The sequence below is a fragment of the Myotis myotis genome, unplaced genomic scaffold (assembly GCF_014108235.1).
Source record: "Myotis myotis isolate mMyoMyo1 unplaced genomic scaffold, mMyoMyo1.p scaffold_m19_p_18, whole genome shotgun sequence".
Lineage (NCBI taxonomy): Eukaryota > Metazoa > Chordata > Mammalia > Chiroptera > Vespertilionidae > Myotis > Myotis myotis.
In genome coordinates, this window is record NW_023416322.1 from 5818577 (window position 1) to 5841634 (window position 23058).

Consider the following 23058-nt stretch of genomic DNA (forward strand, 5'->3'; position numbering starts at 1 on the left):
TAATAAGAGAACCTCATTATTTGTGTTAATTATAACTGATTATAATTAACCTAGAGAAAACTGGCCTAGAGGTCACCAGGTAAATTCAATGTTAGTAGAAACATTCAAGTAGATATGTGGGAGTTTTTAAAAGAGCTCATTGCGGCCGAAACCGGTTTGGCTCAGTGGATAGAGCGTCGGCCTGTGGACTGAAAGGTCCCAGGTTCGATTCCGGTCAAGGGCATGTACCTGGGTTGCGGGCATATCCCCAGTAGGAGATGTGCAGGAGGCAGCTGATCGATGTTTCTCTCTCATCGATGTTTCTAACTATCTCTCTCCCTTCCTCTCTGTAAAATATCAATAAAATATATTTAAAAAAAAAAAAAAAGAGCTCATTGCAGAGCCTGAATACTTCAAGATAGGTAAAAAACAAACAACAACAAAGTCATCAAGCCCTTTTTATAAAAATAAAATATTGTAGAAATACATTTGGCATCGACAATCTTTTAATGTTTAATTTACCTGGGTTATAATATCTTGTCTATAGAACCAAAACCTTAATTTAAGGACACTAGTGTTAAGTGCATAGACAATACAGAATTCATGGTTGCTGAATATTTATCAAGAAAAATTTTAGCCCAAGCCGGTGTGGCTCAGGGCATAGAGTGTTGGCCTGTAGACTGAAGGGTCCAGGTTCTATTCCGGTCAAGGGCACATGCCTGGGTTGTGGGCTCCATCCCCAGTGCAGGAATGTGCAGGAGGCACACAATCAATGATTTTCTCTCATCATTGATGCTTCTATCTCTCCCTCTACCTTCCTCTCTGAAATCAACAAAATATATATTTTAAGAAAAGAAAAAATTTAAAAAGTGAATAAAACAAAAGAAGTTTCAGTAAAAAACTACATGCATGAAGAAAACATAAAATTTGTAAATATATAGTGTGATAAATTTAGGTTGGACTTTGGAAACTTCTTGACTAATGGAGGAAGACACAGGGAAGCAGATGAGTAGCATCTTTCCCATAGAGGTCACCAGGTAAATTCAAGGAGGTGAAGATGAACGTGAGAGGTTTCAGAATTTAAGAATTAGCCTTTCAACAAAACCTCTCCTTCTTACCTTTCTGCGCTGTCGACTCCAGCAATTGTTCCCACAGGCTGGCGACTTCGGCCAGCCGAGCAGCCACACTGTCAGCGGCGTAGTGGCCACCCTCAATCATCTCCTGGCCAGTCTTCTCTAGATTACTGAGTAGGATCTTATTAGCTGCCAATTCTTCTTCAAAGACTTGCTGCTTTTGAACCCGGCTCTTCAAGTTCTGTGTATCCTGAGACAAGGCAAAAAATATAAAATAAAATAAAATAATAAAATAAAATAAATTAAACAAAATCATTACTTAAAAAATGAGGGAGAAACATTTTGAGTACAGGGGTTACTTCTCACTATGTCCTAGGGAGAAGAGAGAAGACAGAACTGTCCTTGTCCTAGTACAAACTCAGAGAATGCTTAGAAAACTCATGTAACTAATTTTCCCTTCTATATATGTGGCAGACATAGCTAATCAATCCCTAAAATTATTTCTACTGAGCCTGGAATTGTTTTGAACACGACACCTCACACAAGAAATAACAATCAATCAGAGCTGTCATGAAGGATGAAAATTAAGGTCCATTTCTGTCCTAGTATATCTACCACCCATCCTTTTGCCCCATGTAGAAGAGATGTTTACCCTAAATGCACCAGAACCATAACTCCTCTAGAGAACACAAACAGATGGTGCAGAATTTTACAGAAAGAATAAAAGGTTCAGATAAGGTAGTAATTCTAATCCTATTTAATAAAAGCCCAGAGGCGGAACGACCGAACAACCGGTCAACCAGTCACTATGAAGCTCACTGACCACCAGGAGGCAGACCCTCAATGTAGGAGCTGCCCTCTGGTGGTCAGTGCGCTCCCACAGTGGGAGTGCTGCTTGGCTGACCAGGATGAGTGGTGCTCCCACAGCAGGCTGATCCCCACAGGCCACGCCCCCCCACCAGTGCACAAATTTCATGCACCGGGCCTCTAGTAGTTCTATAAAGATATATGAACAAAAGGATCTGAGGTATACATTTAAGACTAAATGATAATATAGGAATTTCCCAAAGAAGCCCAAGTTCATCTCCAAAATTCATGCCTCTAACCCCCTTATTTTAAATTGCCTTCTAAATAATTGGATAACTTTGGTCAACTGACTTCACAATTGGCTTTCTCATCTATAAAAATAGAGGTTGTTCCCTTCAAGTTATAAAACTCTATGTCTATATTATACCAAACCCTTAGGTTACTTTTGAGCTCCAAATAGCTTCCAGGAAATGTGAGTGTACATTAGGATTAAACACAATGTTTTTCTCCATTAAGGGAGAAGAGGGGAGCAGTAGAGGTGATAAAGGGACAACAAAGAGCTCAGTAAGGAGCAGTCCCTCCTTTACACCATTCTATCAAGGCCCACTGGAAATTCTGTGCTAGAAAAAAAAAAAGGGTGATGGGCAGCAGGGTATACGAAAACCAGAAACTAGATTCTTGGCTCTTCTCTATATGTATAGCCTCAGGGGAACCATTGCCCTTCTCCGAGACTCTGTCTCCTCATCTGTAAAGTGAGGCTTACTAACTGAACCCTGTAGTCCTTTCAGCTTTAAGACTCTAATTCCACAAAACTAACAAATCCCAATGAATATGTCCAGGGCTGGGAAACCCTGCCTACCTTATAATCTTCATCATCTGCCAGCTTTTTCTTCTTGTTGATCCAGTTCTTCAGGTCATCTGAGTCCTGATACAGTTGCTGCAGAAGCAGGGAGTCCTCCAGCAATCTGCGCCGAGTGGCAGCCCTTTCACGTAGGGCATCCCGGCGAGCCAGCAGCTGCAAAACCAGGAGCAAACTCATTGTCAACTCAACCAAATGTGGACACAGGAAACTCACTGTTCACATGGGTCACCATGCCCCCAACACTTTCCCTGACCGGGTGCTCAGACAAGCACAGATGAGCCCTTGAACATACCCCATCCCGGATAGAAGCGATGTTCTCTGAATCATAATGATCATTGTCAATCAGTTTGGTTGCAGTCTTGTCTAATGTCTGAAAAACAAAACAAAAGAACACAGGATTGTTTTAACTCAGTGACCATCCATGAGTATGTGGCCACAGTTTGGGTAGCTATTTAAAGAAGGAATCATGGTAACATGGAAAGAGGTCCTAACTCTAATTTCTGTTATAAATTATATTTTAAAATGTAGACCTTAGTTCTATTATAAAATTTTTTGAGAACCTCTATGCTGTTTTCCATAGTGGCTACACAATCTGCATCCCCACTAACAGTGCAAGAGAGTTCCCTTTTCTCCGCATTCTCTCCAACCCTTGTTTGTTGTTTGTCCGCAAGAGAGTTCCCTTTTCTCCGCATTCTCTCCAACCCTTGTTTGTTGATTTATTGATGATAACCATCTGATAGGTGTGAAGTGATATCTCAATGTGGTTTTAATTTGCATATCTCTGATGATTAGTGAGGGTAAACATCTTTTTATATGAGTGTTGGTCATCTCTATATTGTCCTTGGAGAGTGTCTATTCAGGTCCTCTGCTATTTTTTAATTGGATTGTATGTGTGTGTCTGGTGTTTTTGTTTTGTTTTGTTTTGTTTTGTGTGTTTTTTTGTGATTCCATACAAATCTGATCTGTTGCTCTATTTCTTTAAAAAGTGCTATTGGGATTTGATGGCATTAGCTATGTATATGGCTTTGGGAAATATTGGGCCATTTTATCTATGTTGATTTTTCCAATCCATGAACATGGAATATCTTTCCACTTCTTTGAGTCTTTTTCAATTTCTTTTATCAACGCTTTGTAGTTTTCAGTGTTTAGATCCTTCATATCCTTTGTTAAGTTCATTCTTAGTATTTTTTTTTTTCTTCATTGCAATTGCGAGATTGTTTTCCCAATTTCTTTTTCTGAAATTTCATTTTTAGAATATAAGAGTGCAATAGCATTTTGTATATTGATTATGTATCCTGCAACTTTACTGCATTTGTTTATTGTTTCTACTGTGTTTTTGGTGGAATTTTTATATTAAAAAATCATGCCATCTGTAAAAGTGACAATTTTACTTCTCCATTCCCAATTTGGTTGCCTTTTATTTTTTATCTTGCCTTATTGCTCTGACTGGGACTTTCAGTATTATTTTGAATTAAAAGTGGTGAGAATGAATATTTTTTCTTGATCCAAGCATTTAATTCATTTACATTTAGAGTGAATATTGATAGAGATGTAGTTATTGTCATTTTATTATTTATATTTATCTTCCTTTTCTCTTTCTTCTTCTCCTTCTCCTTCTTCTTCTTTTCTCTTCTAGATGTCCCTTAACATTTCCTATAATACTAGTTTGGTGGCGATAAACTCATTTAGCTTTTCTTGCCTGAGAAACTCTTTATTTCTTCTTTAATTTTAAATAATAGTCTTGTTGGATAGACTAGTCTTGGTTGTAGGTTCTTGGTTTTCATCATTTTATATATTTCATGATAATCCCTCCTGGCCTGAAAAGTTTCCGTTGAGAAATCAGCGGAAAGTTTTGTGGGAGCTTCCTTGTGGGTAACTAAATGCTTTTTTCTTTTCTTTTTTTTAAAATATATTTTATTGATTTTTTACAGAGAGGAAGGGAGAGGGATGGAGAGTTAGAAACTTCAATGAGAGAGAAACATCGATCAGCTGCCTCCTGTACACCCACTACTGGGGATGTGCCTGCAACCAAGGTACATGCCCTTGACCGGAATCGAACCTGGGACCCTTCAGTCTGCAGGCTGATGCTCTATCCACTGAGCCAAACCGGTTAGGGCCTAAATGCTTTTTTCTTGCTGCTTTTAAGATTCTCTCTTTGTTTTTAACTTTTGCCATTTTAATTATGGCGTGTTTTGGTGTGAGCCACTTTAGGTTTGTCTTGTTTGATACAGGCTATGCTTCCTGGAAATGAATATCTTCTTCCTTCACCAAGTTAGGAAAGTTTTCAGTCATCAGTTTTTCAAACAGATTCTAAGCTCTTGCTCATTCTTCTTTTTCTCACGATGCCCCTATGATGTGGATGCTGTTGTGCTTGATGTTTTTTTTAGGTCTCTTAAATAATCCTCATTTTGTTCTGTTTTGTTTGTTTTTCTGATTGGGTGTTTTCTGTTACCTTGTCTTCCAAATCATTGATTCGATGCTCTGCTTCATCTAATTTTCTGTTGATTTCTTCTAGTGTGTTGTCCATTTCAGTTATTGTATTCTTTGTATCTGACTAGTTCTTTTTTATGGTTTCTATGTGCTTTTCATGCTATCTCTTTGTTGAAGTTCTCACTGAATTGACCTATTTTTCCTCTAAGTTCTTTAACCATCCTTAAAATCAGCATTTTGAATTCTATATCTGATAGAGTGCTTGCATCCATTTCATTTGGTTCCTTTCCTTGAGATTTTTTTTCTGTTCTTTCATTTGGGATATGTCTCTTTATCTCCCCATTTTATCTGTCTCTGTGTGTTTGTTTCTGTGTATTAGGTAGATCTGCTATGCCTCTCAGTCTTGCTGGGTGACCTGTGTATTTGGTTGTTCTTTGGGGCCTAGTGATACATCCTCCTCAATCACCTGAGCCAGGTACTCCAGGTTGTCCCTTGTGTGGGTTGTGTGTGCCCTTCTGTTGTAGTTGAGCCTTAATTGCTATTGGTACATCAGTGATTCAGAATGACCCTTAGACTGGCTAGCTGTTAGGAATGGCTCCTGTGCAGGGGCTGACGCCATGGAGCGGGATTTGTCCCTGTGGAATTTGGTGCCTATAAAGACCTCCTTTCAGTGTACCACTTGTAGAGCTAATTGGTGGTTTTAAACTGGTCGCACGTGTGTTGTTTCTGTGATTTCTTTGAAGGAACTGCAGTGTAGATCAGTGTTAGATGCTGCGGTAACTGTCCCAGGGCTACCTGTTAGGAAGAACAAAGTGATCTGCAGTTGAAGGCTGCCTGTACTTGGCCTGGATGCATATGGGAGGGGGCACACTGCCAAGTGAGGACAGCTTCCACCAGCATCAAGCCTGAGGCAGGTCAGCCAAAGGTCTATGGCACCAAAGCCTGCTGCCACCAGCCAGTTGCCCATATGTCTGTAGAGGTAAATTTTTTCATATATTTATTCATGGACCCCCCCACCCCCCGCCACCAAGAAAAAAAACCTGCTAGAGTGAAAGATGGATTAATTAGATCATAATAGGAAAATACTCTAAAATAAATAATCTAAAACATTTTATAACTAATAAAATTATTTTATACTATTTGCTTTTACCAATGAGAATAAACCAAAGAATTATATGTCTGATGATTAACAAAAGATTTATATGTCTGATGATTAACAGGGAAGACTTAGAATTTGATTGTTATTTTAGTTATTGCAATGATGGTGGCATGTGTGCCTACGTGTGACTTTCAATCAGTACCATCCTAGGAGACAGCCAAAGTACAATATATTGGACCCACAAAAACTTTCTTACATTTCTCTGGGCTCTGCTTATATATTGACCAGTTTTCCTAGATATTGTAACTTACTGTTCACAGGAAAATTGTAGTAACATTAAGTGAGAAATACAAAGGTAAAGATATGCTTATAAAGAAAAATAAAACATTATTTACTTATTGGGGTTTTTTTTTTCCCTGCTCTATTACTAGAAAGGAAAAAAATTAAAATAATGCATTTCAAACTATGGATATAATAGTTTCTATTTATACTGAAGAAAAAAAGACAATCATTTACTTGATTAAAAAAATGTCATAAATACTTTAAAAATTCTAATTATTTTTTGTGGAACAAATACTGTATTGGTAGAAATTGGTATAATTATTTTTCTGGATGTTTTCTCTTAAGAATAATTCTCATGTTATATCTAATAGTTACAAGAGTGATTCTCCCTAAGGATAAGTGTTGGAGGTTATGATATTTATAAACATGAAGCCAATACCTAAACCAGGGCCCATTTCTTACCGTGATCTTTTCTTCCTGGGCAGTGAAGGCTTCTTCAAAGTCATCATGCTTCTGAAGAAGGGTCTCTACAGCACCCAGAGAGTTTCCCAGATCCTCATTCTCCAGGAAAGCCTATAGGAGACAGAAGGACACACTGCGCTGTACCTGATTGGTGAAAAACATGCCTTTGGAATATCTCTGAGACAAGGACCAAGGAAGGAGGTGAGGGAGTTGGAGAGCAAGGTGGGAATTAACACAAAAAGTTTAGAAGTTAGAGATGAACCTCAAACAGCAGGGGCTTCAGACTTTCTTCCCAGTCCTCTCATAGAACTCATCACCTTTGTCTCTAGGTCTGTTGACATAGAATTGTCCCAACCAATGTAGGCACTGTTCTGAGCTCTCAAAGCTGCCTCATGAGGACCACTCACATCCCCCAGAAAATCTCTGGTTAATCCTGCCCAACTCATCATAACCCCTTTACAATTTGATATTAATTTTTCCTTATGTTCATTTGAGATCAAACTCTCTGCTATGTATTTGGGTATTTATTTCCATTCATTTGTTCATGAGGGACTAGTAAAAGCCTTGTATAGAGAGTGGTCAATCTTTCCTTTGTGGTTCACTCTTCAGTTCCCGGGACAAGCTTAAGACCAAGGAAATAGTTGTGAGACTGTAGATACTCATCATGGTAAACAAGGGGTGAAAAATTGGTTCTGGACACTTGTTGAATCCTTCCTGTTACCTCTTGTCTACTCATCCAGCTGTCCACTTGCTCACTGTCACGGTAGAATAGGTGCAAGTCCAAGCACTGCTCATACTGATGCTGACGCTTGTCCCATAGGTCCAGCAGGGCAGCCCAGTTGTTGGCAAGCTTTGTCATCTTTGGAAAGGAAAAGACAATGTATCAGGAAGGTCTTTAATTAATTTATCTCAGTCTACTAAACAGGAAGTCTACTACTGAGCATCTAATAAATGCAAGATATTTTAAAGGATACAAAAATGAACAGTAGATGAACTTTTCTTATAGGTTCCAACAGCTAAGTGAATAAATGTAGCATAGAAAAAAATGGGATAAATACCATAAAAGAGGAACAGCACATTTAATATGCATAAATAAACAAGAAAAGATTAATTCTGATTAGAAGACCCAAAGAGTAGAAATATGGGAAGTATATTACTAAATGAATATTTAAAGGGTGGGGAGGAGAATCAGGATTGTAGGAGGACATAATGCCACAAATAAGTAATTATTCCAAGTAATTGTTGATTATACAAAGTACTCCAGAAAAAATAATGTGCCTTTAAAAAGTGGACATTTGATGAATTTCAAATTCATAGAGCACTTAAGTTATCAGACTGAGAAGTCTGCATCCTATTCTGAAAGCAAAGAAGAACCATCAAGGAAAGAGAAAAGTGACATTATCAAACCCATAAAAAAGCCCGTGTTTGCCCAAGCATCTACCCAAGGAAACTCCAGTTTATAACCACAGCTGCTGTGAACTCCACCAAAAGGGCAGCAAAAATTCTCAAAATCTAAGTGTAATAGGTAGGTTTTAAAAAATGTAGGGTTCTATCACCCCTTTGGTAGAAAATTGTGAATAATAAAAGCCATATTATAATGTTTCCATAGATTACTGGGGAAATTCAAGTTATGGTTATCTCAATGTCATCCATCACACAGCACAGGAGGCTGTGCTTAGAATGTAATGAAATGCAAAGAAGCCTACGGATATTATTTTAAGTATCACCCCAAAGAGTTCCTGGGACTTGGTGACTGGAGCAAAATCTCTCTGAGGGGTCAGGTAGTTGAGATGAGCCCCTGCAATCCAGGAAGTTAGGATGATGGCAAGCCTAGTTCTTTATTTAGTGGAATACTGAATGTTCAAAGCTTTTTGGTTAGTGTGAATTTGAAAAACACAGTAAAAGGAAAATCAGTTTGATTTGAAATTGTATTGAGGAGAAAAGAGAAAGTACATGTGCCAAGCACCTTGGGGAACCCAAAGATCAATGAGGTGCAGTCCTCACAGAATTCATAATCTAGAGATGATCATGGAAAAGTAACAAAACAGATTATATGTGACAAGGAAAAATGATATGAAGGCTTCAAATTAGGCTGTATGTACGTTGGTGAAATTAAATAGGTCTATGATACAAGGATTCAGTGGTAAGCACACATCTTGTCCTGGCAATTTCAAATTGCTCAATTTAGCTAAAGCAGTATGTGAAGGAAGCAACGTGAAAGTTGGCATCATATTACTAATATCTTTATATGATGTCATACTCTTCCCATTCAGAGATTATTATATTGTTATGAGATTAAGTGAGAGCTAAATATGCATCAAAATTTCACAAATCCTGGTCAACGAATTACCTTTTCCAAAATTTCATTGGAGGCTTCATGGTTGACATCCAGCAGGGCTTGACCAGTCTCATCAGCAGATTGGAATCGGTCATCATAAGAGTCAATCTCATGCTGTGGCCACAAGACACAATGTCTTACAATGCAGCAAGGAACTTTATGGCAGTCTTAGCACCTCCCCTTTCCTCCTCTTGAGGAGGCTCTTTCTCTTTACCTTATGCTGCTGATGCCTGTCCAGCAGGGCTTCCCCACCAGCCACATCTGTGGGCAGCTCGTCAGCGTTGATTAGTGCAGTCTTCTCTGTCATCCAGCCTGAGAGTTCATCATAGTCAGATAAGAAACGCTGGTACCTGTGGAAGAGGTAAAGTCAAGGCCAAGAAGGAGAAACCAGATGTAAATGGACTTTGTTGAGGGGTTAGGGTTGAGGCGAGCTAAAGGTGCAATATGCTCCTTGCCCTAATTCTACCCCTTCCCTTCCCCTGATGGGCTTTCTGTTCCTTTAATGGTTCAAGTTGTAAGTCCTTGACTCCAGGTCGTGTATGTCTTGGGTAGACATGTCATTATGTGATGAGGCACGTAGGCATGACATCTCGAACAGCACAAGGTCACCTACCCCAGAGGCACTTGAAGTATTCCCAATGAGGCCGATAAATAAGCACACAATATAGAAATAAAAATAAGCACCTTGTGAGAAGGGGGGACTAGAGTTAGGGTGAGGAGGCCTCATGTATCTGAGTTCACCCTTAACCCTATTAATAAAAACAACATTCACTAAAACAGTTCAAAAAAAATTAAATGCTCCCCATTTAATTTTAAATCATAACATTAAGATAAGCAGTCTTTTCTGGTGATTTAATGACTCATCATAAAATTAACTACTGAAATGATACCCATGTTTTTGACAAACCAACCCACATTCAGGAAATAATTCTAGATTTATTATTAATACTCTCATCAGATTGGAAATTTCTTTCAATTCCTTAGTTACAACCAGGATTTTGACATTTCTTTAGCTGCTTTCCCAGTTTCATGGGCCACTTCATAGCATCTTACAACTAAGCAAACAGAGGAAGAGGAGAGGTGTGCAGGTGAGCAGAGGTGTCAGGCTAAGTATTCGAGAGGCCTGCAAAAGACTTCTCTTGGCAACTGAACGCTCCTTCTGCCTCTACTGAGTGGGCAGGGAGTTTGAGTGTCTCGTTGTTTTACTGCTTTCGCTCTTTTATTTCTGTTTTGAGTATTATGCCTGAATTCTGTAGAGGCAAGTAGAATAATAGGAAGGAAGAATTCTCACCAAAAAGAAGCCTGCAGCTTTGCATATCTGCTGGTAGCCAAGGCACGGATGTGCTCCCAGTTGGAGACCAAGTCCTCTCTCATCTGCTGGATCTGAGGTGCGTCTGCAGGATGGGAAAGCTTCAGCTTGTCTGCTTTGGCACATAACTCCTTCACCTTTAGGATGAAAAAGACACCTAGTGGGAATCCCAAGAGCTCTGGGTTCTCCTGGAAGACTTATATTGGAGTGATGCAACTAAACAATCATATAAATCATAATAGTTTATTAATACATATTTATTGACATATTTATATTAATATGCTAATGAACTACGTTAATAATAATTTACTAAGCACTTTTTGTCTCTCCTGCTAAGCACTTCACATGTACTTTCTTGATTTATAGTCTTTATTTCATAAAACTATAAAGTACAAACTATTCCTGGTCCCTTTATGTGATAACTGAGATGTAAATACTTTATTTTATTTGCTAAAGATCACTCAGCTAGTAACTGACAGAAGCAAGGCTTAGACTTAACTCTGTTCTTCACCAGCCTGTATACTGTTTCCATAAATATGAGTGTGGGAATCGGAAAGACATTTCTGCTTAAGAGGACAAGAAATGCCAGTAATGCCAGCTCATTTTGAGCACAATTCCTGAGGAGCAGGGTTAGCAGGCAAAACTACAGATATGGGTGACTTTCCACATGTTGCCATTAGTCCTTTATTAAAACTAACTAAAATCAGGTATTGTCTAGGGCAGTGATCTTCAACCATGTGTCGCAGGGATTTTTAAAACATGCAATACCTGACTATTTAGTTAGGGGTACTGACCTCTTTTCCTTTAGATTGTCAAATAGAAAAATGACGATAGCCAACACAACAGCAGCCACCTGGTGTGACCGCCCTCTCTTGGGCCATAAATATATAGGTCATATAACAGAGCTGCATCTTATTGGTCATGTCACATAAAAAGGTTGTGTCTCATTGGCTAATTCTTGGTACCAGAACACCTTATGTACAAATATAGGCAACTAACTTTTTTTAAAAGTTACTTGGAGCAAAATACATCAAATGAAGGATATCCAATATTCAAATACAAGTTGTGAACTCAAATGTGGAAGCACAGAATTTGGACTTTATTGAAATAGTACACTTACTGTGTTCTCTGGAGGCAGGATGGTCAATAAATACCTCTTCTAGCTCAAGGGGGCAGCCACACTCCTCCAATAATGGCTTACCTTGTCATCCATGACTGCAAGGTTCCGCTCAAGTCCCTTGTGACTGTGAAACAGCGCCTCGGAGCTAACGAGGTCTTTGCCATAGTCCTCAGAGATGAGTTGGGGCTCCTTCTCCTTGATCCACTGGATGGCTTCAGTCACATCCCTGTCAGACATCCATATGAGCTCCAACAAAAGAAGACAGCAGGCATCCCAGAGCAAGCAGAGCCCACAGCAAGGTCCAACCTAATTTACCCAGCTAGATAAAGTACTCTATCTTCCTACGCTCCAGTAAAAAGTAATGTAAAGAGCTCTTGCTTTTAATGGTTTCCTTTGAGATGTAGAGACCTGCTCAACCTGACCACTGAGCTTCCAGAAAATTCTCATGTCATGGTCAACACTTCATGAATGTCTTTCTTCTTCTAAGCTCCATCTTCCTCCCCCATCCAATTCTCAATCTGCTTTCCTTGCTTTCCACAGCTTTAATCACTGATTCCTGGTGCTATTTTCATTGCTTTGGGCTCCAGCCACCACAAACTTGGCTATAGAGTGGGTTACAGTTCTCTTAACTGCCTAAATGTCTTAAAGGCAATCCATGGCTTTCTTTGCGGTATTGGCCACTAATTGCTAACCGCAGGACATGGTGCTAATGCAGTGCCTGGACTCATACCTTTTGAATCGCTGGAGGTCTGCAGCATTGGACAGTGTTTTCCGTCGCTGGAGAGCAAGGCCATGGAGACGCTCCCAGGCGGCATTCACCTCGTCCTGCTTTGACTTAATCAAAGGCAGTTCTGGGTGGTTCTCCTTTGAGAGGAAACAAATGCTGGAATTATGCAAAGGGGAAATTATTCCATCACTTAAACACTTCCCATTTCACACTGGCTCATACTTTGTCAGAAGTGAAGAATGAAAATAGAGCCAGATACTGAAATTCACATTAGCCAGACTCCCTAGCTCTAATCTGAACTACATTACAAAATCTAGAAAACTAACCTGCCAGATGTTGCATCTTTCCTCACAGCACTGGTCTAGCCTACTAACACAGTTGCCCAATCATGATGTTATTTTCAGAGCTCCACCTTGTTGATTCCAGCTACACCCCCCTGAACATCATTGATACAAAGAAAAAGAAGAAAAAATTCCCTTTGTGAAGCATGACTTAATTTTCTAAACTTAACACTGTAGTTCTTAAAACTTTTGGGGTCCTAACACCTTCAGAAATCAAATGAGAATAATCTTTCTCTCTCCAGAATTCTATACAAATTCACACATATTTAATTTTGCTGAAAATTAAAACTGGCTTCCCAGTTTTCTTGCATATTATTATATTTATTTACATACATTTTTGCAAATCATCTGAAGTGATGAGATTTATGAATACCATATGAATCAAGCAACATCAGCCTGTTTGGATACTTGGAAATTTTGAGTAGCTCCTCTATGGCCATCTCCCTAGTCCTCTTGTCCCTATCTCTTCCCATTTCCATTTCCATCCCAAAGGCTCTCCAGACAGAATTTTCCACATTCTTCTTTCTGAGTGTATGGTCCTCTTTATTGCAGTTGTGTGAGCCCCACTTCCGAAGAGCAGGGGATAAACTCTGTATTGGATTAGTCCTTAGAGGGGTAGATTAGAAAAAGTAGCCATGATATTTTGCCATGAGATCCTCCTTTCAAGAGACAGACTCTATTTCCTCACTCATTGGCTATGGATTGGCCTGTGAGTTGCTTACTAGCAGCATGTGGCAGAAATGATACTCTATTAGCTCCAGCATTTAGGCCTCAAGAGGCATTTCAGTGTCTGTTCTCACCTGTTGAAACACTGACACAAAAACACAGGGCTACTGAAATATGAGTCCATATAGAGAAAGCTTTCATTATCCTGCCAAGACCCCAGACACTGGGCCAAAGCCTTCTTAGATCTTCCACTTTAACTGAACCACAAAATAACTACCGCAACTTAAAAATACCAGGTGGGATGTGCAGAACTGCCCAGTTAAACAACTGAATCACTGAACTGTGAATCAGTGAATCTGACTTATTAAATCATGAAAAAAGTAATTTTAATTTTCAGCAAAATCATGTTTGCTGTTTTAAATTTTGTGGCAGTTGGTGATAGCAACAGATAAAAGTTTCCAAAACGAGAGAAATATGGTAAATTTAGGGACTGTTGGAAAGGTAGCCTTTGAAAAAATTTGAGAAATGGGTCATTTTTTATACTCCACTATTTATTCATCCTGAAATCTTGGTTCTATTAACTCAGAATAAATAATTGCCATTATAAAACTGTAGTGATAATAAAACCATAAATGGAAAAGCATAAGAACCAACTGTTAGAGTCTCTACTTTTTTATATACATATAAAATCATATTGGCTTCCCAATTTCCTTGCATATTGTTCTATTTATTTGCTCAGATATTGAAAACATACTTAAGCATTTTCTTAACTACAGTTAAATCTGCCTCCTTTCCCTCTGCCCCTGCATAGAAGTGATCTATAATGATATCATCCTATATAATAAAAGGCTAATATGCAAATCAACCAAATGGCAGGACTATCATTTGCAATGACATGCACTGACCACCAGGGGCAGATGCTCAATGCAGGAGCTGCCCCCTGGTGGTCAGTGCGCTCCCATACGGGGAGTGCCGCTCAGCTAGAAGCTGGGCTCATGGCTGGCAAGTGCAGCAGCGGTGGCATGAGCCTCTCCCACCTCTGCAGCAGTGCTAAGGGTGTCTGACTGCCGGCTTAGACCCTTGGGGAGCAGACCTAAACAGTCAGTCCAACATCCCCTAAGGTCTCCCGGACTGAGAGAAGGCACAGGCCAGGCTGAGGGACCCACTACCCCCTGAGTGCATGAATTTTGAGCCTCTAGTATCCTATATAATAAAAGAGAAACATTCAAATTAATGTCCCTCCACTACACTCACAAGCCACACCTACAAGCCAATGATGAGTGAGTATGCAAATTAACCCAACAAAGATGGTAGGTAATTTTCATACACAGAGCAGAGTGGGAGAGCTGGCAGCTTAGGGGTACGTGGCTCCCTCAGTCACTCCCTTGGTCACTCCCTTGGGGCGACATGGCTCTCTCAGTCGGGGAAAACCCAGAGCATGGGGAGCATCAGGAATTCTTGGAATAGTAGTTTTGGTGGCAGCCCCAGGACCGGAAGTGGAAGTCCAGAGCATGGGGAGCACCAGGAATGCTGGGAATCATAGTTCTGGTGGCAGACGGATCTCCTATACCAGGGGTGGGCAAACTTTTTGACTCGAGGGCCACAATGGGTTCTTAAACTGGACCGGAGGGCCGGAACAAAAGCATGGATGGAGTGTTTGTGTGAACTAATATAAATTCAAAGTAAACATCCTATCTAATAAAAGAGAAACATGGTAATTGGCATACGACCGCTACCCTTCCCATTGGCTAATCAGGGCGATATGCAAATTAACTGTCAGCCAAGATGGCGACCGGCAGCCAGGCAGCTTGATACTAACATGAGGCTTGCTTCCTTCAGTGACAAAGGAAACCAACATTCCCCGCCTGCCTTGCAGGCCTCCGAGCCTGCAGTTTGAAACATTTTAACAAATATAGAAGCTAAAAAAAAACCCAGAAACCAGCTTTCAGAGAGCTGGGATCTCAGAGCTGGAGTCAGAGCTGGAGTTATACATTGTTTCGAACCGAAACAAACCAGATACCTACTTTCAGCAGCGGAGGCCTAAGAGCTGGAGCCTCAGAGCTAAAGCTGGCCCAGAATTAAAAAGAAAAAAAGAAAAAAAGGAGCAGTTGGGAGCTTCCTTCACCCGCCAGCCTGAAAACAGCCCTCAGCCCCTCACCCAGACTGGCCAGGCACCCCAGTGGGGACCCTCACCCTGAAGGGTGTGTGACCAGCTGCAAACAGCCCTCAGCCCCTCACCCAGGCTGACCAGGCACCCCAGTGGGGATCCCCACCCTGATCCAGGACACCCTTCAGGGCAAACCAGCCAGCCCCACCCTTGCACTAGGCCTCTACCCTATATAGTAAAAGGGTAATATGCCTCCCGGCACCGGGATCAGCGTGACAAGGGGCAGCGCCCAAACCCCCTGATCTCCCTGCAGCTCTGTGTGTGACAGGGAGTGGGGCCACAACCTCCCTATCCGCCCTGCTCTGTTCGTGACAGGGAAAGGCGCCCCAACCTCCTGATCAGCCCTGCTCTGTGCCTGATACGGGGGAGCTCCCCAACTTCTGATCGCCCTGCGGCTCTGTGTGTGACAGGGTGCGGCGCCCCAACCCCCCCCCCCCCCCGGGCCCTGCTCTGTGTGTGACAGGGTATAGCCATAACCTCCCCATCAGCCCTTCCTTGAGTGTGTCAGTGGCGGTGTACCAACCCCTTGATCCTCCCTGCTCTGAGTGTGACAGGGGGTGGCACCCCAACTCCCCTATCGGCCCTACTCTCTGAGTGACAGGGGGGAGCTCCTCAACCCCCTGATGGGTCCTGCTCTGTGCATTACAGGGGGGAGCTCCCCAACCCCTTGATCGACACTGCTCCGTGCGTGACAGGGTAAGGAGCCCCAACCCCCCTGATGGGCCCTGATCTGTGTGTGACAGGGGGCAGCGCCCCAACCCCCAGATTGGCCCTGCTCTGTGCGTGACAGGGTGTGGCTCCGCAACCTCCCCATCGACCCTGCCTTGAGTGTGACGGGGCGGTGCCCCAACCCCCCAATCGGCCCCACCCTGAGCTTGACTGGGGGTGGCATCACAACCTCCGGATCCGCCCTGCTCTGTGCATGAAAGGGGGTGGCGCCCCCACCCCCCACCCCATGGGCCCTGCTCTGTGTGTGACAGGGTAGAGCCATAACCTCCCCATCGGCCCTGCCCTGAGTGTGAGAGTGGCAGCGCCCCAACCCCCTGATTGGCCCTGCTCTGTGCGTGACAGGGGGCAGTGCCCCAACCCCCTAATGGGCCCTGCTCTGTGCGTGACATGGGGTAGCGCCGCAACCTCCCCATCAACCCTGCCTTGAGTGTGACAGGGGACAGTGCCCCAACCCCCCAATCGGCCCTACCATGAGCGTGACTGAGGGTGGCATCACAACCTCCCAATCACCCTGCTCTGTGCAAGACAGGGGGCAGTGCCCCAACTTCCCTATCAGCCCTGCTCTGAGCCCAACCAGGGGCTGCACCTAGGGATTGGGCCTGCCCTCTGCCACCCAGGAGCAGGCCTAAGCCAGCAGGTCATTATCTCCTGAGGGGTCCCAGACTGCGAGAGGGCACAGGCCGGGCTGAGGGACCCCCCCTTCCCTCCGAGTGCACAAATTTTTGTGCACCGTGCCTCTAGTCATTACATAAAAGGGTACGGTCTTTTTTTTTTTTTTTTTTTAGTTTTATTCATTTCAAATGGGCCGGATCTGGCCCATGGGCCGTAGTTTGCCCACGGCTGTCCTAGACACTAGGGCAAAGTGAGCCTGGAGCAAGTTACTGTTGCGGTTTGGGATGGAGGGAAAGCAAAGGTGAGAGACAGCATAAGTAAAATCAGAGTGTCTAGGAAAAATTAAAGGGAAGATATCCTAAAACTTCCACAAAATCTCCACCAATGGAGCAAAGAAAAAAAATGCCTCTATTATTCTGTGAGCAACAAACCAAACTGGGTTGGGGGTCTCAGACAATTCGCTCATATGATTGCAAAGACAGACAGAAGCTCCCAGATTGGAGAGGGCTCCCCTGAGGGCTCCCAGATTGGAGAGGGTGCAGGTCAGGCTGAGGGTTCCCCTCCTCCCTCTAACCCCTCCCCCCCGTGCATGAATCTTTGTCCACCAGGTCCCTAGTATATTATAATAGCCCACCATTATTTTATATTTTTTGCTATTTTATTCTGATACTTCTTTATGAGGAAAGAATGCTGCATAAACATGAGTAATTAGTGTAGTGCACCATGCAGTAGCTACCTCATTGTATATTTCATTTCTCTGTATGCACTCCCTCACACCCCCTTTCCCAAGGACTGGCAAGGGATGGATCCAGAGAGGAGAAGAAATTGATTTGGGCATGTCATTCCAAGGACATGCATCTCCATTTTCCCACAATGCCCTATGTACCCCATGTCACACCTACTAATGACCACAAGTTCTTCTTGAAGATCAGGACCCTATTTCTGGGTTGACCCTTTTGCTGTCCACCTCACCTCAGCACACTTATTAGCGTATTCGTTCACTCCATCCACTCTCCCCTTCCGAGCTGCCAGGTCTACTTGGAACTCTTCAAACTTCTTATGCAGAACCTCTGTGCGTTCCCAGTCTTCACCCAGCTCTACGGATGTCACTATGGCCTCCTGTAGACACCGAAAAGTCTATTGAATCACCAGAAATCTTTAAGAATTCCTTTAGGTAAAATGCCTCAAATCCCTGCCTTCTTCCTAGGATAACTCAGGAGATACAAGTGGAGCCTGGGAGAACCACTTCTAGAAAGAGCCAGAAGCAGAAGCATATTTCCTAAGGTGGCATTCTGGCCCAGGGGACAGTGCTCTTTGGGCTAATACTTTAGAGCAATCAGGGGTATTGTTGGCCAGAGTCTGTGGAAGCACCGTTTATGTTTTGAATCATAAAATGTAAATTTAGAACATAAAAATAATTCGTCCTTGTCCTATTCAGCTCAACATACTTAATATCTACAAAGTCATTAATCTTTAAGTATTAAAAAAAAGAAACCTTCAAATTATAGGCACTGAGAGACAAGGGACTAGGGAAAGTTCTGGCAATACTGTCAGCCTAGACCTAGAGTCAGAGTGAAATTCTAGAAAAAGGAGTGAAATATCATGGAAGATAGAAGGGGACAAACCTAGATTATCTTCCAGTGCACATTTTTTTGTGCAGGTCGTGTCTTCTTCATAGTCAGAATCATAATTTAGACTTACCCTCTCCCTTACCGTGTTAACAATCTCCAGAATATCTCTAAATCTTGGCCCAAATGTCTCCTTCGTTCAAGGAACAAGTCCAGGAACAGACACTCTGCCTTTTTTACGAATAGCCTGTATTAAACTGCTTTGGGTGTTTGGGATAGAGCGTGGTGAGTCCTAAAGGCATACTGTTTAGCCTCATACCTTGTCTCCAATCCACTCCAGGATGTCGGCACACTCCTGTAAGTACTGCTGGAGCTTCAGGGCCTGCAGAAGGAAGGTGCCCTTCTCCTGAGTCAGCTCTATCAGCAAGTCCCACAGGCGGCGCAATTCCTCCAGATGGACCTTTGGGGAAAAGAGGCAAAACTACTGAGGCACAGAGGCTGTGGATCAGGTGCAGACTCAGAGACTTGTGCAGAGAGGGGCCTGGATAGAAATGTCTCCTCCCATTCACTTGTGCATTAATTGCTCAACAAATATTTTAAAGGGAAGATAGGATATATGTGGGAATAGCTATTAAATTAAGCCATATATTATCTTTCATAACAAAAATTTTTAGAAATGCTTTGGGGTGTCAGACTATAAAATGATTACAAACACTAAGATGGATAGAGCCAGAACCGGTTTGGCTCAGTGGATGGAGCGTCGGCTTGCGGACTGGGGGGTCCCGGGTTCGGTTCCAGTCGGGGGCATGTGCCAGGGTTGCGGGCACATCCCCAGTGGGACGTGTGCAGGAGGCAGCTGATGGATGTTTCTCTCTCATCGATGTTTCTAACTCTCTATCTCTCTCCCTTTCTCTCTGTAAAAAATCAATAAAATATATTTAAAAAAAAAAAAAGATGGATAGAGTCAAGGATTCATGAAAGAGTGCTCATCAGAACTGGGCTTTAAGAAACAGAACTTTGACAGATAGATAATAGGCAGAGGGTGTCCTAAGCAGTGGCAAAGTCACAGAAGAAACTTAGCATGAGCTGTTTGCCAGAAAATATCAGAACTACAATTTTGCTAGCTTACAAAAAATAAAATGAATGGCACCAAAGCAATAGAATTTTGAGAGCATATAGTTGAGGGCTTTGATGGCAGGTTAGCTGGGATATTATGTAATACATATCTTATGAAATTGAAGTTATCATCTTTGTCATGTCTTAAAGAATCTTGTATCTTACAATTACTCCATTGTTCAAGGTAGTAGTAGACCACATTTCTCTCTAAATCTAGCATGATACAATCTGACATAGCCCTAGTGGTTCTGATGGAAGTGAAGATGTTTTAAACATTTCTCAAACTTTTTAATTAATGTAGGAACTTAGCAGCAAAACTGCAATTAATAAAGAAATGATTTCTATTTTATATCAATAAATACCTTTTGAAATTGTCTTATTACCAATTCTTTCCTAATAAAGTTATATTCCGTATCACCTGACTATATTTTGTTGACAGTAAAATGGGGTCGAATTTGCTAAATATGGGAAGACAAGTTCCAATTTTTAAATATGTGACACAAATGTATTAACAATTTTAAAAGGACACAAACAGTACAAACTCCACTTACAGGAAAAAGGTCCTGAATGGACTATATGATCTATGTTGGAACAGTACACAGATTAAATTAGAAAAGAGCTGATGCATTCATTAATGGTGGGTTCCAAAATGGTGTGATCTTCAGTGTTCAGTGTGCAAGAAGAATTTCCTGAAGAAAGGGGTTTGTAGGATTTTTTTCAAAGTGATCAGGAGGGTTTGGGGGTCTACAGTAGTGATCATACCGTGTAGGCTGTGAAGAGAACGAGTTATTATGGACAAAGGGCTAAAGATTTCAGAGAAGATTTTAAGGGAGAGCATCCCTTGTTCGAAAAGTTTAAGGGACAAGGACTCTGAGGTCTGAAGAAATAATTGGGATATTTGCGAAAGCCATTTCATCTGGGAAATGTGGAACCAGATTGAAGTGGGCTTGATCTTGAGTCCATTTATTCTGCAGTGGCTTAAGGAGGGATGGGGTGCCATCAATGACAGCTTTCGGATCATAGCTCTTCTCCCCACCCCCAGGAACACAAGGACAGCCCATCGCTTTTCTTACCCCAACCCCAGTAGAAGATAAGAGACAGACGCCTTAATTCCAAGCCAGCTGCATGAAAGCTCGTATTCGGCATAATCAATTAAAGCCCCGATGAAGTAGTCAACAATTAGAAGCTTATCTTTGAGAGCCCTCCCACATCTTTACCTTGGTGTCCTCGTGGGCAAAATGCCCCTCAGCAAATCGGACTTTCCTGGTTTCCTCCAGCTCAGGAATGACCCTCGATTTTGCTTGTACCTCTGATGCAAAGGACTCATGCTTCTGATACTTCCCCTGAAGTTGAGAAATCACAGCTTATAGTTAAGGAAGCCCCGTCTCCCTGGACCACAAAGAGGTCCCTCTGTCCCTCTTCTTACTTTCAGCAGAACTACTCGTTCCCCAATCTAGATTAAGTGACAACCTATGACCATAGCTGGAGCAGTCACGCCCTAAAGCGGCGGTTCTCAACCTGTGGGTCACGACCCCTTTGAGGGTCGAAGGACCCTTTCACAGGGGTCGCCTAAGACCATCAGAAAACACATATATTACTACATATTGTTTGTGTGATTAATCACTATGCTTTAATTATGTTCAGTTTGTAACAATGAAAATACATCCTGCATATCAGATATTTACATTACGATTCATAACAGTAGCAAAATTACAGTTCTGAAGTAGCAACGAAAATAATTTTATGGCTGGGGTTCACCACAACATGAGGAACTGTATTAAAGGGTCGCGGCATTAGGAAGGTTGAGAACCACTGCAAAGGAAATGGGACCTCTCATTTGGACTTGACAAGGGGTATGACTAGTATTTTGTAGAAAAACCAGGAAAACTCTGGTTAACTCGTTCTTCCCGAGGAGAGTGGAAATCAGTTGTTTCAGAAGCATTGACGTCTCTTCACTCAATTCCATCCTTAAGGACACAAAATATTAAAATCACACAAATAAAATGCTTAGACTTTCAGCTACGGTTTTGCCCATAGTTTATATTTGTAGAATGTTATCTAGAATGACACTCCTTTGTAAAGAAGGTACTGAGGCTTAAAAAGTTGAAGGCATGGGCTACTTACAGGCAAAATTACTGCCCCTCACAGATAGTCTAATCTTTCTATTACATCCTCGTCCTGCAGTTAACCAAATACACACTTATTACAAGAATATTTCCTTTTCTAGGGATCTTGTGGTCTGTTCTGGGGAAGTTCGTGGGACTGAGTGACCTGTATGTTAGTTGGGTCTTCATAGCTCTTATCTCCTGCGATCTTGAGTTTCTCCAAGATCCACTTCTCCAGGTCATCCGCATCCCGTCTGAAAACCTGGTAGTGGTAGGACTCTTCAAGCTTCTGGCCCCTCTCAGCAACCAGGTCCTTGAACCTCGCGTACCGGGCCAACACCTCCTGGCGCCGCTCCTGGATCTCCTCGGCTGTTTCCAGCACCTTGGGCCCACCGCTCTCCATAGCCTGCAAGTTAGAAAGCTCTGTCCATTGCTGGCTCTCAAGTTCCTAGTATGCTGTCACTCTTATGTGTCCCAAGGCATTTGCTTAATGTTCAAATTTACTTACAGTCATGTATCTTTAAGCCTGTACTAGTAAAAAGCCTGTTGTTAGTACATTTATATAATTTTAACCATATATGGCTAAGACTAGGCTAAGAACTCTTGATCAGCCAGAACACTTTGCCAACTTTTCACATAAACCTGTGCCATTTATTGAGTTATATAAATAGAATTAATTTGGACTAATAATAAATGTTATGTTTAAGTTAGCAAAGTGACTGTTTCAAATGGATAAAAATATAATTTTATTGTTTTCAAAGGCTAATAAGGTTGACAAGTCCTAGTCATTCTGAACTCAATGTAATGAATGATTAAAAATGGCTAGCAATTAACTTTACTAATGATATACACAAAAGTTTTAAAATGTCTTCTTCTTACTTAAAAATGTAGCTCATACATCCTTTACTCTTTTTATTTGCTTAATTCATAAGCACTACAAATTGCAAGTTCAGCCCTTCTTCTCTCCAATTTTTACAAATGTCAAATTATTAGTATCTTTGGAATTAGCTTTTGAAATATAAAACATTGTCCTCTCACGCAACATAAAATATTACCTTTCTGTAGTGGGAGCTAACTAATTTGTGATGATATCTTACAAGTTTCCATGGAGTCCATCTTCATTCATCTGGATAAAGGTACAGTCTCCCCTACTTTATCTCAGCCAGAACATTCAATTTAAAGTTCAAATTTCCGTCTCTTTCTTTCTAAATATAATTACTACCCTGTGGGTATCCTTTACTAGTCTGGCTAGAGAATCAAATCATT

General features: G+C 41.7%; 1 protein-coding gene across 4 annotated transcripts in view; it reads right to left on the minus strand.

Moving 5' to 3' along the window:
* SPTA1 (spectrin alpha, erythrocytic 1) overlaps positions 1-23058 on the minus strand; it is a 72595-nt gene that overhangs the window by 48798 nt on the left and 739 nt on the right. For 2 of the 4 annotated variants that reach the window (XM_036344672.1, XM_036344671.1), the window contains 14 exons: positions 21959-22198; positions 20905-21030; positions 18891-19031; positions 17976-18122; positions 12492-12625; positions 11843-11987; positions 10624-10778; positions 9547-9682; positions 9345-9446; positions 7716-7853; positions 6995-7105; positions 3014-3091; positions 2719-2874; positions 1098-1302 (listed from right to left, as the gene is read on the minus strand). In XM_036344672.1, the coding sequence (XP_036200565.1) occupies positions 1098-1302; positions 2719-2874; positions 3014-3091; positions 6995-7105; positions 7716-7853; positions 9345-9446; positions 9547-9682; positions 10624-10778; positions 11843-11987; positions 12492-12625; positions 17976-18122; positions 18891-19031; positions 20905-21030; positions 21959-22195 (2011 nt within the window). In that variant the 5' untranslated portion in view covers positions 22196-22198. Of the gene's footprint in view, positions 1-1097; positions 1303-2718; positions 2875-3013; positions 3092-6994; positions 7106-7715; positions 7854-9344; positions 9447-9546; positions 9683-10623; positions 10779-11842; positions 11988-12491; positions 12626-17975; positions 18123-18890; positions 19032-20904; positions 21031-21958; positions 22199-22847; positions 22919-23058 lie in introns of those variants that run through there. The other 2 variants (XM_036344673.1, XM_036344674.1) reach the window with 2 other exon arrangements.